At 35.0% G+C, this 13,183-nt stretch overlaps 1 protein-coding gene across 1 annotated transcript; it reads right to left on the bottom strand.

The window, feature by feature from the left end:
- Window positions 1-5,693: 5,693 nt before the first annotated feature.
- Window positions 5,694-9,258, bottom strand: LOC126593784 (isocitrate dehydrogenase [NAD] catalytic subunit 5, mitochondrial-like). Its single transcript, XM_050259898.1, has 7 exons — window positions 8,974-9,258; window positions 7,738-8,058; window positions 7,492-7,653; window positions 7,329-7,403; window positions 6,929-7,038; window positions 6,772-6,844; window positions 5,694-6,172 (listed from the first exon to the last, which is right to left on the bottom strand). The coding sequence occupies exons 1-7, from the start codon at window positions 9,166-9,168 to the stop codon at window positions 5,981-5,983; spliced, it is 1,128 nt and encodes a 375-aa protein (XP_050115855.1). The 5' UTR covers window positions 9,169-9,258; the 3' UTR covers window positions 5,694-5,980.
- Window positions 9,259-13,183: the final 3,925 nt, after the last annotated feature.

Below are 13,183 nucleotides of genomic sequence, written 5' to 3' on the forward strand. Positions count from 1 at the left end.
CACTCCACCACACACACACTTCGAGACCCCCCACACCACACCACACACGCACACCACACACGCACACCACACACGGAGCTCAGTCTCTCTGTCGATCATTCATTTCCCACTACCATATTCTCGAATCCTCTCAATCTCTCTCTTCTCTCTTCTCTCTCTCTGAGGTCTGAGCCTTCGTTCTCACTGAGAACTTCTCAGTCTTCTCCCTCCCTTCCCCCTTCTCCAGTTCTTCCACACACACACAGAGACATCATCTCTCGAATCTCGATCCTCCTCGTCCATGTCTTCGTGTCTCCCTGTCTCCCTCTGCTCCTCCCATCTCACCCGCCCTAAACCCAGCCGTCGACACCACTGAGGAGCACGACGTTGTCCCAGCCGTCTTGGATTCGTGAGGAAGACGATGTTCCCAGGCTCCTACTTCTCTTCTTCTCGGCTTTTACTTTAAATTTTTGTACAGATTTCAATTTTTCTGCATGTTGCACCTTTGTTGTACTGAAATTGATTTTAGGGATTTAGGAATTAGGGTTTCTATTTTTGTACAGATTGCGATTTTTCTGCATGTTGCTTGATTTTTGTACTGAAATCGATTTTAGGGATTTAGGAATTAGGGATTCAGTTCATTTGCTATGAATTCGAATTTGGGGATTTATGGATTCGGTTCATTTGCTTTGATTTTTGTACTGAAATCGTTCTTCTCGGCTTGTAAATTACAATTTTTGTACAGATTTTCTGCATGTTGATTTTTGTACTGAAATCGATTTTAGGGAATCTTGTATTGTAGATTCAGTTCATTTGCTTTGAATTAGAATTTGGGGATTTAGGGGTTCGGATTATTTGCTCCGGCTGTGTTCTCCGATGAGTCCATACCAAATATCGCGATAGTTTCGAAAATATCGCGATATTATCGATAATATCGCGATATTCTGCCGAAAACAAGTTGGATAGTTAATAAAATATCGGGGTCCCAAAAAAACGATAATATCGGCGATATTTCGCCGATATTATCGATATTTTCTTCACTGGCTGGGCGTGACGGCGATGTGGGTTCAGGTGACAACTTGGGTTCATTAGATCGAGTTCTTCAGGTTGTGGATCGGGATTTCTAGCAACATGGATTGAGGCTGTATGGGTCGTTGGGTCTTGAGCAAGGCCGACCCAGGCCCAGTGCGGGTAGGGCGACCGTCTAGGGCCTAAAAAAATTTGGGGCACCAAAATTATTAGGGTGGTATATTTATATATGTTTTCATAAGAGTATAAATTTATAAAATTTGGTTTGATGACAAAGAAATTTAATTAGAAGTGGTTGTTTTGTCATTTGGAAATAATAAATAGGTCTTGGGTTCAAAACACTACCTGTGCTTATTTACTTTCTAATTTTTACAAATTTCTTTTCATAAGAGTATAAATTTATAAAATTTGGTTAAATGATCAAGAAGTTTAATTAGAAGCCATGGTTTTTGTTGTTGAAAATTAACAAGATTTTCTAAGTTCGAAATGCTATATGCTTGTTTATTCTTTACAATTTTTATGAACATTTGTTTGGTTGTTAATTTATTTCTAGTAACTAGCTAGTAGCTATGTAGGTTGCTATTTTTAAATATTCATTTGAAATTCAAGTCTAATCTTCTATAAAGAGTAATACGTAGACCAAATTAGAGCAAATTTGTAAATCATATGACGTGTCATCAAAAGGTTTAATTTAGTGCCCATTCATTATTTATACATATTAATTAAAGACTCGAAAACATCATTATTTTTTTAGTCTCATATTGACAAGATTAGTAAATAAGAAAAAACACCTCACGATTTATACAAAAACATTTTAACAGTTCATATGGAAAACAAAACTCATCGTCTATCTACATATAAGCTCGGAGTTTTTTGGTTTGCTTCTTTGGATACAAAATAAATTAGTCTTTATGTGTTTCTAAATTATTGAGTTTGAACTGCTTTTCTAAATATAATTTTATTGATGTCTTACATGTGAAAATAAATAATTTTCTTATATGAAGTTATGACACATTTTTTGGCATTGCCCTGGGCCTAAAAAATCTCTGGACTGGCCCTGGTCTTGAGTTAGGTGGAAGGTGGTGCGATAGCAAGTGGCAGCATGGTGTGGGCACAAGTTTGTCATCTGGTGATAGTGCAAGATTTTTGGGTTCCCGTCGATCGTCAGGACGTAGCAAATCTTTCACAGCTTCAAATTAGAAGCAAAGGTGAACGGGTCTGGTTGTCACCCAATACAATGAAACAACATAGTGGGTTCAGGTCAATAACGACGGCCTCGCTCACTGGAGGACAACACATTGCACAGACAGTGGTGGGCTAATGATCATGCACCCACAAGATTTTCGAAATTTTTCTTAACATGGCTCTAATACCAAGAAGAGAATGCTTTTTGCAATTGTATATTGAGTGTTTATTCATCTCTCAAGGAGAAGCTTTTAAGATGATACAATCATATCAATAAGGAAAGAACTAATTTACATAAAATCATGCTAAACTAGGAATCCAAGATTATAGAAATATACAAAAGTCAACATAATTTAACTTTTGAGTTGGAACATGACAAATCAAAAAGGTCGTCACTTAATACTACAGTCTAGTGATATTCCTTTTCTCTTGTAAGTGAGAGATCTTAAGTTCGATTTTCGCCAAATGCGAATTTGAACCATTATTATGGCTAGCCCATTATAAAGCTTAGTCCACTCAGTTTTAATTCGACAAAAAAAGACAAATCAAAGAGGTCAAAAGGGTAATCTGAAGAAAAAAACTAACTTCGGTAACTTTTACATTTTATAAAAAATTTGTAGGCAAAAAAAAAAAAAAAATAGAGAACTCTCCAGATACATAAGAAAAACGTTCATACGCTCATCTTTAAGTGTTTGGACAATTTTTTACTTTTTAAAACAAATCAATAGGCGCACAATGAAGATATGCCACAATTATCAAGTGGGGACAACTGCTACTAATACACAATTTGGTATTATCTAACATCCAGTGGAATTGTTGATTAAGCATATCATGTTTGAATGTGGAAGTGTTAAATACTTAACGAAGGTCATTATTATTATTGAACCGAACCCCTTAAGCATTAAAAAACAGAATACCATTTGGGCCCGTTTGTTTTGCTTCACTAGGTTTCACTAGACTAGACTAGACTAGCTTTTAGTCTAGTCCAGTGTTTGTTAGCATGCAGGGCTAAGATTAATGAGATTAGCCCAAACTCGTCTGGACTAGCAACGTAACTAGAGGTTCTTAGCTAGAGTCCCCAAAAACCATGGAACTAGCTAAGACTTGCTTCGTTCCTCTGTCGCTTGTCTGCTTCCCTTCGCCAACTCCACCGGAAAATGAGTTTGATTTTCCCAAAAAGAAGCTCGATGACTCCGTCGTTGAATCACCGCACGCCTGCCACACATACATTGAAAAAGCCTGGACTTTCACACCCTCTGCCGTTGAATCGTCGACTCAACTCACCAACTCCCCCAGCAAGTCTCAAATCGTTGGGCTCCAACTCCAAGAAGAGTCTAGATCGACCGGATCTGGGGCCTGAGAAGATGACAATGAATTGACAAAAAAAGCAAAAAAAGAAAAACAAAATCGCTCAAGACTTTAGGTCCTTCTTGAAGCTCAAGTGCAAGAGAATTAGAGCAAATTTCTTCATTTTCTGTGACTTGAGATAGGAGGCAAAGAGGGAGAGGGTAGAGAAAGAGGAATAGGGGGGACTGAGAAAAATGAGAAAGAAAAAGAGGTTGATGGACAGAGAGGTTTCTAGAATTAGAATAAAATATTAATAAAATATGAATTGATAATATAATATTAGAATTTATTATTATTCTGTTTTTTAATCTGACACTACACCAAACGCTTTACTAAATTAGTCCAATTTAATTTAGTCTAAGCCAGTCTAGATTAACCCCAGAAGCTACTCCAGTCTGAAATAGTCTGGTGCAACAAACGCACCCTGTAAGTTTTAAATAGGTACAACGTGTGCCCCCAAAAAATGGTCTCCATCCGGACTCTCCACTTTAAATGCAACTAGCATGCAAAATTGCAAACTACAATCTTTATAAAATCATGGCTTACTTTAGCTACCGCCGCTTAGAACTTGATTTTAATCTCATTTTGTTCTCTATAACTTAATAATCATCACTTTATTTTCTAGTACTAAAAAATTGTTCCACTTTCACTTGTGAACTCTCTCTTTTCTCCATGTAACTCAAAAGTCGCCCCCCTAGAACATATGTAAAATCCACCACCCAATAAGACTATGCCACATGTTCCAATGAATTTGATTGTAAATTTCTACTATTCGTTAACTTTCAACAATCTAAAAATATTAAGTTTAAAGAAAAAAAAAATTAAGAATTGGACTTTTTTGTTGTTGTTATGCTTGAGTTGCAGAGAATTAATAGACTTAAGACAATGTGATGCGAATTTTGAGCTTTATATGGTAGAATGACGATTTTTAAGTTTCAAAATAGAGATTCTGAAGTGCAAGATGGAGAGAATTTTCAAAGAGCAATATGGCGACTTTTGAACTACAGGAGAGTAAAGTGAGATTAAAATCGAATTCTAAAGGGAGTAGCTAAACGTAGAATCTGGATTCTTGCCGGATCCTCTTTGTGAGGATCCCGGGGATTTGTGAATCATATCCGTTCATCGTACATTGCGGGGTCATAAATTATTATATTTTTATTTAAAATTAAATACAAGCAATACCTGACAAAAACTGACCGCACGATGTACGATGAACGGATACGATTTACGAATTCTCAGAATCCTCACCAAAAGGATTTAGAAAGGATCCTATTGGGTAAAAGTAAGCATAAAATCATCCACTACCATTTTTAGAGGGTGTATTGTATGCACAATTTCAAACAGCAAGTTTGAATACTAATCCATCTAAGGAAGACAAAATTGTAGCAATAGTCCTTCAACTTTAATTCAATTGAAGTAATGGTTTCTTAACTAAATATCCATATCATTGGTCCCTTACCTCATCAAAACATGCAGCTATGGTCATTTTCGTTAACTCCGTCATAATTATGTCAAAATGAGTTATGTTGGAAGGACCATTGCTATAATTGAGTTAAAGTTGAGGGATCATTGCTTCAATTGGGTTAAAGTTGATGGACCATTTCTCTATATGGGTTAAAGTTAAGGGACCATTGCTATAATTTTTCTCATTTGGTATTCCATATTTGCCTCTTGATTCAAACTCCTGTGCGTGGTACATGACTCATTTTGACGGAAGTTCTAACAGAATTGAATAAAATGACCATGTGTGCACATTTTGAGGAGTTAATAGACTAATGGTCATGAATTTTAAGTTGGAAGACCATTATACCAATTAAGTTAAAATTGAGAGACCATTGCTACAATTTTTTCCTCTAAGAAATGATAGACAAGTGATTAGGCTTTTCCTCTTCAATCCTAAGTTCCAGGTTCAAACCTCCTCCTCCGTTAGTTTTGAAAACGATATATTTACATTAAGAGAGTGAGAAATAAATTGATTGCGGACTCACTATTCTCGAAATTTAAACTTATAATTTCTCACATACAAGTAAAAAAAAAAAAATATTACTAGACAATAATACTAAGTGTTCCCTTCCTGTTAGTTTAAATTAGTAGTATTAAAAATAATAACAATAAATGAATTATGAGATTAAGTTGAGGGGAGAGAGCAAAAATAAAACATACCATCGTGGTAATTATTTAATGTATAGGAGAAAGCCCCTAGAACATAACAAGTTTATTTTGAAAAATATTGTATAAGATGAATATGTGAAATATCAAAATATGTTGATTTCACCACTTTTGCCCTTTATATCTCTCCACGACTGGGCAAATCTCTTTTGGATCATCGAAGCAAAGGGATATTATTCCCCTTAAAAAACAACTGAAAAAACCAAATAGGGGTCGCAACAATCTGTTGACTACAAATCCAAAAATGCAAATCCTACTGAGCCGCGTCCTTTCAAAGATGATCGATGATTGCCTGCGTAAAGTCAGAAGTTGATGAAGAGCCACCAAGGTCAGCAGTTCGGAACTTCCCCTCAGAAATTGTGCCGAGGATCGCATTTTGGATCCGATCAGCTTTATCATGGAGCTCCAAATGGCGTAGCATTGTAACAGCACTCAGAAGCAGGGCAGTTGGGTTGGCCAAATTCTACGAAATTTCAATCAAATAATGAATTAGGAGGAAACGTATTGATAAAAGATATTTCTACGGGAGAGCTTCATAAGTAATGAAACAAATCGCAATAAAATGTAATCAATGATTTGAATCCTAGAATGGCTTTCATTATCATGGTACACCAAGACATAACTCGGAGCAACAAATTTCAGAGCTTGCCTCCAATCCACTCATGGGACCAGATGTGCCAAACACCGCCAGAGTACCCAAAAGGATAAGAGGCCTTTCGGAATCTTGGTAGTGTAAAAAACAAATCTATGCAGAATCTCAGGCAGAAGGCAACAGAAGAAAAGCGTCCAAAGCATTCAATTTCATGCAACTTTTGTTACAAGGAAAGACAATTCCTCCCATCCAAGGGCCACACCAAGTTTGTTTCTATGTTAATCCTCTTAAGGAGGGCTACATCTACAGTTAGTAAATACCAAACTATGGGATGGAAGTTGGGACAGATGAGAAGATCCTCTCCCTGAAGAAAAAGACACTCGGGCCTAACACAAAGCGTTTTCCTTAACTGCGGAGAATGGATTTATATATAAAGTAAATTGAACGTCTAAAGGTTCAGGTATGCCAACCTTTCCAGCAATATCAGGTGCTGAACCATGTACAGCTTCAGCAAGGGCTATGCCTCCCTCACCAATATTGCAGCTGTAAAAGTAAGGCAAACGATGTCAGATGATTTGTTATTCTTATTACAAAAGGGAAAGAAAAAAATGCATATATACAACATACCTTGGCGTTAACCCCAAACCACCTATCAACCCAGCACAAAGATCACTAATAATATCACCATAGAGGTTAGGCATCACTAACACATCAAAAAGTGCTGGATTCTTCACAAGCTGCATAAAACAAAATCATTAGTTAGCATTGCCTTACTTTTATCATTAGATAGTGTTGTGTTGACTTAGTTCTATTCTTTTTTTTTTTTTTTCCAAAGAAAAATCCAAAACTACATGTTTAATGTGATTTTTTCAAATTCTCAATGTATTGTTGCTAAAAAGCTGCGAGGCACATCATAAATGTTCCCTTAGATCAAGGACTATGTTGCATCAGTTGACACCAAGTACCAAGTTACGCATGCACACAAATAGTATTTCCATAAAACTTGAATCAAGAAATTTATTCATACCATCATACAGCAATTATCGATGACGACTTCCTCATATTTGATTTCAGGGTACTTCTCTGCAACCTCACGACAACACTGAAACAATGACCAAACCAGTTTTGATATGAGCATACTTTAAAAGTGATAAAAAGCAATAAAACTTGTGCATTAACAATTGGCGAACCTTAAGAAAAAGACCATCAGTTTTCTGCATAATGTTTGCTTTGTGAATTGCAGAGACTCTATCTCTTCCATGGGACTTAGCATAATGAAAAGCATACTCAGCCACCCTCAAGCTTGCCTGACGGGTGATGATCTTGAGGCTCTCGACAACACCTCTCACCACCTACCACCAAAACAAAGAACCAAATCAAACTTATGTAAATTGAAAATTTGACTATATTCATCCGCTTATTCTTTAAACACTTACTTGATGTTCAAGTCCACTATACTCTCCCTCTGTATTTTCACGAATAGTGATAAGATCGACATTGTCATATCGAGTTTTGTAGCCAGGGAGGCTGTAACAAGGCCTGACATTTGCATACAAATTAAGTTCCTTCCTTAGAGTAAGGTTCAATGAACGATGACCCTTCCCAATTGGTGTGGCCATTGGACCTTTCAAGCCTACCCCATTTTTCCGCACTGACTCTAAACTTTCCCATGTTAGGAAACTCTGTGTTCTAGGATCGATTTCAGTCCCAACGTAATGTTCTTCCCATTCAATTGGCACGTCAGCTTCTCTGAACACCTGCACCAGTGCAAATTGCGAACTGCATCAACACTTCAAACCAAAACAGAGTAAAATACAATCAACGGCCCTTGCACACTGAATAGTTATTCTCCTAGGACACTGTACTAAGGGCTGGTTTGGTATTGCTCTGCTTTGAAAAAAAGCTACTGTGAGAATAAGCGGCTGTGCTGTGAAAATAAGTAGCTGTGAAATAAATCAGCAGAGTGTTTGGTAAACTTTTTTGTAAAAGTGTTTTTGGAAAGAAAAAAAACAGTCTGATAGTGAGTCTTTTCATTAAAGGAGCACTGTAGCTCCATGTGCTTTGAAAAAAGCCATTTTTCCAAAGCTGCAAATAGCAGCTTCAACTTCTTCCTTTGATTTCAGCTTATTCTCACAGCAGCTTCCAAAATAAGCCATTTTTTTTTTCAGTTTATCAAACACGTAAAACCCTCATAGCTTTTTTTCATGGGTGTTTTATTTTTTAAGCACCTCACTCCTAAACCACCCCTAAGCACACACATTGCCTTTTCGCACTTGAACTATCTATTTTTGGGAAATGTAATCACATTTTTACGATGTGTAGCTAGCTCCCGAATTCGCATTTGCAAAAAAGAATAAACAAATCAACAAACAAAAACAATTCGGCTGGAAACTTTCACAACAGATCATATCATCCAAATACAAAACCGTTTTGAATGAACGACAAATATACATAATCGATCAGCCAAAATAATAATGTTATGTTAATTCCATTCTAATATTCCATGAAAGATATACTTTCCAATAGATTTCAAAACCCTAAATTTAAAGTTGATTTGACTTGTGAGCGTGTGTATTGTGTAACACAAAATTATACATACAATCTTGACGGAAAAGAAACGGAGTTTAAACGGAATTTTGATAAGAAGGAGGCGATGGACATCTGATAAGGACCTGTTTGACGGACTCGGCGATCTCGGGACCGATACCGTCGCCGGGGAAGAGGGTGGCTCGGATCGGAGTGGAAGCGGAGGAGAAAGCCCTAGCTGCCTGAGATAACGGGGATGATGACGACATCAAGCTATGGCCAGGGTTCGCGGCGCCGGAGAGGAAGTGGCTGGAGGCGCGCCTCAATAGGTGGGAAGCCATTGTCGCTGATTGTGTGTAATTTGGTGATCCGGAAAGAGTAAGTCCCGACTTTTGGTCGTCTTCTTATAACCAAATGACCAGTCAGAGTGGAGGAATATGTCTTTATTATTATTATTATTGATATAGATATACAAGTAGATATTTTTTAATGTGTCGGAACGCTTCTTGGCATTTTAAGTGCCATTATACAATTAGTTAAAAAATAAATAAAAATTACAATCAATTGTAATATGGCGTATGATGTACCCGTCGTGCTCTCCACACGCTGAAAAAAATCTCATATATAACAAAATACTTAGAGTAAAAATGGAAAAATAAATTGATTGCAATCTCGTTAAATATTTAGATTCGAACATAAGACTTAACATTTTAAGTGAATAAGAATATCACTAGATTATAACACTAAATGATGCTTCTGTTATTATTTTTTGTTTTATCCTTTTATTCAATCAGAATATAAAAAAATTACACGTTGATGTGGTAGAAACTAACACACAAATTAAACCCTATAAATTATGCAATTGTAGTATGAGTAAGTAGGAATCGTTTTATTCCAGGGATTAGAAGTGATGCTAATCAACACAAATTAAACTTATAAAATTGAAAACTAAGTTAAATTAACATCAAAACAATGACTGGGGGATTTGGGACGAATTTAATTAAAACAAAAGTAAATGGCAGCAAGTAAATTAAGTTGTGAATGAAATATGGATGAAAGAATAGCTAAGGAATTCTTCTCCACACATGAAACATATGCATACAAATCGATTTCCAGTTAGTCTTCCTATAAACCATGAATGACAATACCCCAAATTAATTGTGAACAACACTAATTAACTCTCAAATTTTCCTAAGTTTATTGAATTGGACTCAACGACGCAACCAAATTATTCTTCTCAAGTTCCCTAACTATGAAAAGCATAATAGAGATACATCTCAAAGATCATTAAGTTTTGTGAAAATCATAAGCATTGACAAAACATTTGTAACTATGAAAAGTATGATACTTCTGCCATAGATTTACTTAACTCAATCATGACTAGTGGCTTTTACTACTTACAAATATAAGTTCATAACAATTAGGTGAAATTCCCTTATATTTTAACATCAAATCCCTGCATGCAAACTAAGTATGCATCCTTAATAAACATACAAGAATACGTTTTCTATAAAGCAGATAAGTAAATCGCGTTCATGTTTTATGAAACAATAACTAGACGTAATCAATTTATATAAAACATATGATCATGGCTTCGAATTCACCTCTAGCTAAAAAGAAACTTAGTTACACATGTTCATCATAACTGAGAACAATCTAAAATAAACATTGAAACTTAAAACAAAGATAGAAAGAACTTTGAAAACTCCAGCAACTTCAATGGATGAATGGCAGGCGCGGCACACCCTAAATCGCTGCAGGAATTTCATATATATGGGGGAAACGGCTGAATCCAAGGAGGAAAGGGATTAGGCAATTTGAATTATTTTAGAACTCTAAGAATCAGGTAGAAAGTGTTGGAATGTGATTAGGATTCTTCCTTGCAGCTGGAAATAAGATAAGATAAGATAGAATAAGATAATGTTTCTCTCCAACTAGGATTGATTCCTCTTTCTTGTGTAATTCCTTGCCTTCTAAGCCTCAACTTTAATTTCTACAGATTTTAACACATGTTTAACACCATTTAAACACAAAAAATGTCCAGCTCATATGATATCCACGCTTGCTATCCAATCCAAGTCCAAAACTACTCCAAATTGCTCCATTTTGCCATTTATTGTCATCTTTATCAACTAGACCTACAATAATACAAAAATAACTTAAATTACTACAATAAATAGAAATTAACTAAGTAAATGCAAAGAAATAAGATAACAAAGTCGCATAAATATGCTCCCATCACACGTGTTCTAAACCTATTTTACTGACAAGGAAGAATCTACAACACAAAAGAGAGTTGGTGAATTCTGTTATGTGATTTTCACCACTTTGTGCCTTTATTTATGGTGATAGGGGAGAGAGAAACTAGCTCTCTAAGTAATACAAGTTGTACAAGGAGAGATATACAAGATCTCATTTGAATCCTATACATAATCTATTAAGATTTATACAATCTCACTCCTAAATAAATATAAATACTCAAGTAGATGGCGCATCAGGTCTTAATGATGATTAGAAGTAGTTGATGAAATTGTTGTCACAATATAGGAAACTAATTTGAAAAGTACGTCTCACAAATTGACAGTGGTAAAACTCAAAGCGAGGCAAAACACATTTGGTTGCATGAATTTATTGTAATAATTGTTTATGATCGTGATGCCTTATTTACTTCTAAATTTAAGAGTTTTTTTTTTTCCAACAAGTTAAGGGTATTCTACTACTTTAAGTGTTTTTCATCTTCAAATAAACGGACAACTAGAGATAACTATCCGAACATTTGAGGATATGTTGAGAGCCAATGTAATGCAATTTCAATGGTAAATGGGACAATTATCAGCATTTGATGGAATTTGCTTATAACAGTTTCCGTGCAACCCTTGATATGGTACCTTTTGATGCTCTGTATAGGAAATCTTTGAAATTCATGACTACTAGCTTTTGGGAAAGAACGGTTATGGTGAAGGCTTTCAATTTTTGACAATAACATCCAAAAGTTTGAAATCCCATGGTTCTTGGTAGACGTTCTTTATGTATTCAAGGACAAGAAGAGAGAAAGAGAGAAGAAGAGAAGGGAAGAAAAGGTTTGGCTGGCGACGAGGAGAACGCCGACAGGTGAAATGATGAGTTTGGTTGTTGTTGGCTAATGAGTTTCGGCACTATGTGGTTTTGTATTAAATGTTAAAAATAGGAATATTTTTGGGATAGTAATGGGTGGAAAGAGAAACTAGACTTTTTTTTTTTTTTTTTTACATTGTATGGGGTGGTAATATAAGGTGGGTGATAAAATAAGAGAAAAACTGGGGAAGAAGGGAACGTTGATGATCTGAACCGTCTATTTTTCAAATTGCATCTTATCGTCCTTGCAAAATATTAGCCAAATTTAAAATAGGAGAAATTAGGTTCTTATCATTCTTTTTGCTACTCCATTTATTACAACTTTATTCTTTTTCAATTTTTTATCAAGGTCCATAGGTATTAATAAACGTCATTAATTTCAATAATAAAATATTTTTTATTTCTAAATATATAATTTAGTGTTAGAAATGTTATATTTGATATATTTATATTTATGGCTAAATATTTATCATATATTTTCATTTTTAGTTTGCAACCCTTTTTCAATTTGTAGCAATTTTATTTTCATTTTTAATTTGTACTCATATATTAATTTCTTTTTATGCCCATATTTTTTAAAGTTTTATTTGTATTTGTACCCATATTTTTTAAAGTTTTATTTGTATTTGTACCCATGCTAATTATATGTATTTATTTTATGTTTTAAAATATATCAGTAGGTATTTTTTTTTTAAATATGTTAATAATTATGTGGATACATTATTTCTTGCTTTAATTTTGTGAAGAACAATAGTACTCTAATTTTTATTTTTAAGTACCTAATACATTTTAAAAATATTATTTGAATTTGTTTAAATTTCATAATTTGTGGACATTAAATGCATAAATGCATGAGTTAAATCTCTTAAATGATGGTAAGGACCTAGATCAAAATATTTAAACAAATAAGGTTTCAATCTGATAATTCTGAGATTTAGCTATGGAGAAATGCAGAGAAAGAATTCGAAGAGAGAGAGTAGTGAGAGAAACTGAAACTTTTCATATATTCACTATTACATCCTTTGCCCTTTTTATAAATACAACCACACACAACTAACTCTAGATTCACCAATACAATAGAGACACGTGGCAGTGCCTAACAACTCTATCAACTAACAATATATCATGTAATCTAACATTCTTATGCTAGGCCCAAGCATAAGATTGGAACAATGAGAACTAAACAATGGAAAACACAAACCCTTGGTAAGGATATCAACAAACTGTTCTGATGATGCAACA

Source organism: Malus sylvestris, chromosome 12 (genome assembly GCF_916048215.2).
Source record: "Malus sylvestris chromosome 12, drMalSylv7.2, whole genome shotgun sequence".
Lineage (NCBI taxonomy): Eukaryota > Viridiplantae > Streptophyta > Magnoliopsida > Rosales > Rosaceae > Malus > Malus sylvestris.

Excerpts from the sequence above, each read along its gene's own strand:
- LOC126593784 (XM_050259898.1), bottom strand. The coding sequence starts at position 9,168 with ATGGCTTCCCACCTATTGAGGCGCGCCTCCAGCCACTTCCTCTCCGGC. Across the intron at positions 7,654-7,737 it reads ATAGTGGACTTGAACATCAA|GTGGTGAGAGGTGTTGTCGA; the intron begins GTAAGTGTTTAA and ends TTTTGGTGGTAG. Across the intron at positions 7,039-7,328 it reads TCGATAATTGCTGTATGATG|CTTGTGAAGAATCCAGCACT; the intron begins GTATGAATAAAT and ends TGTTTTATGCAG.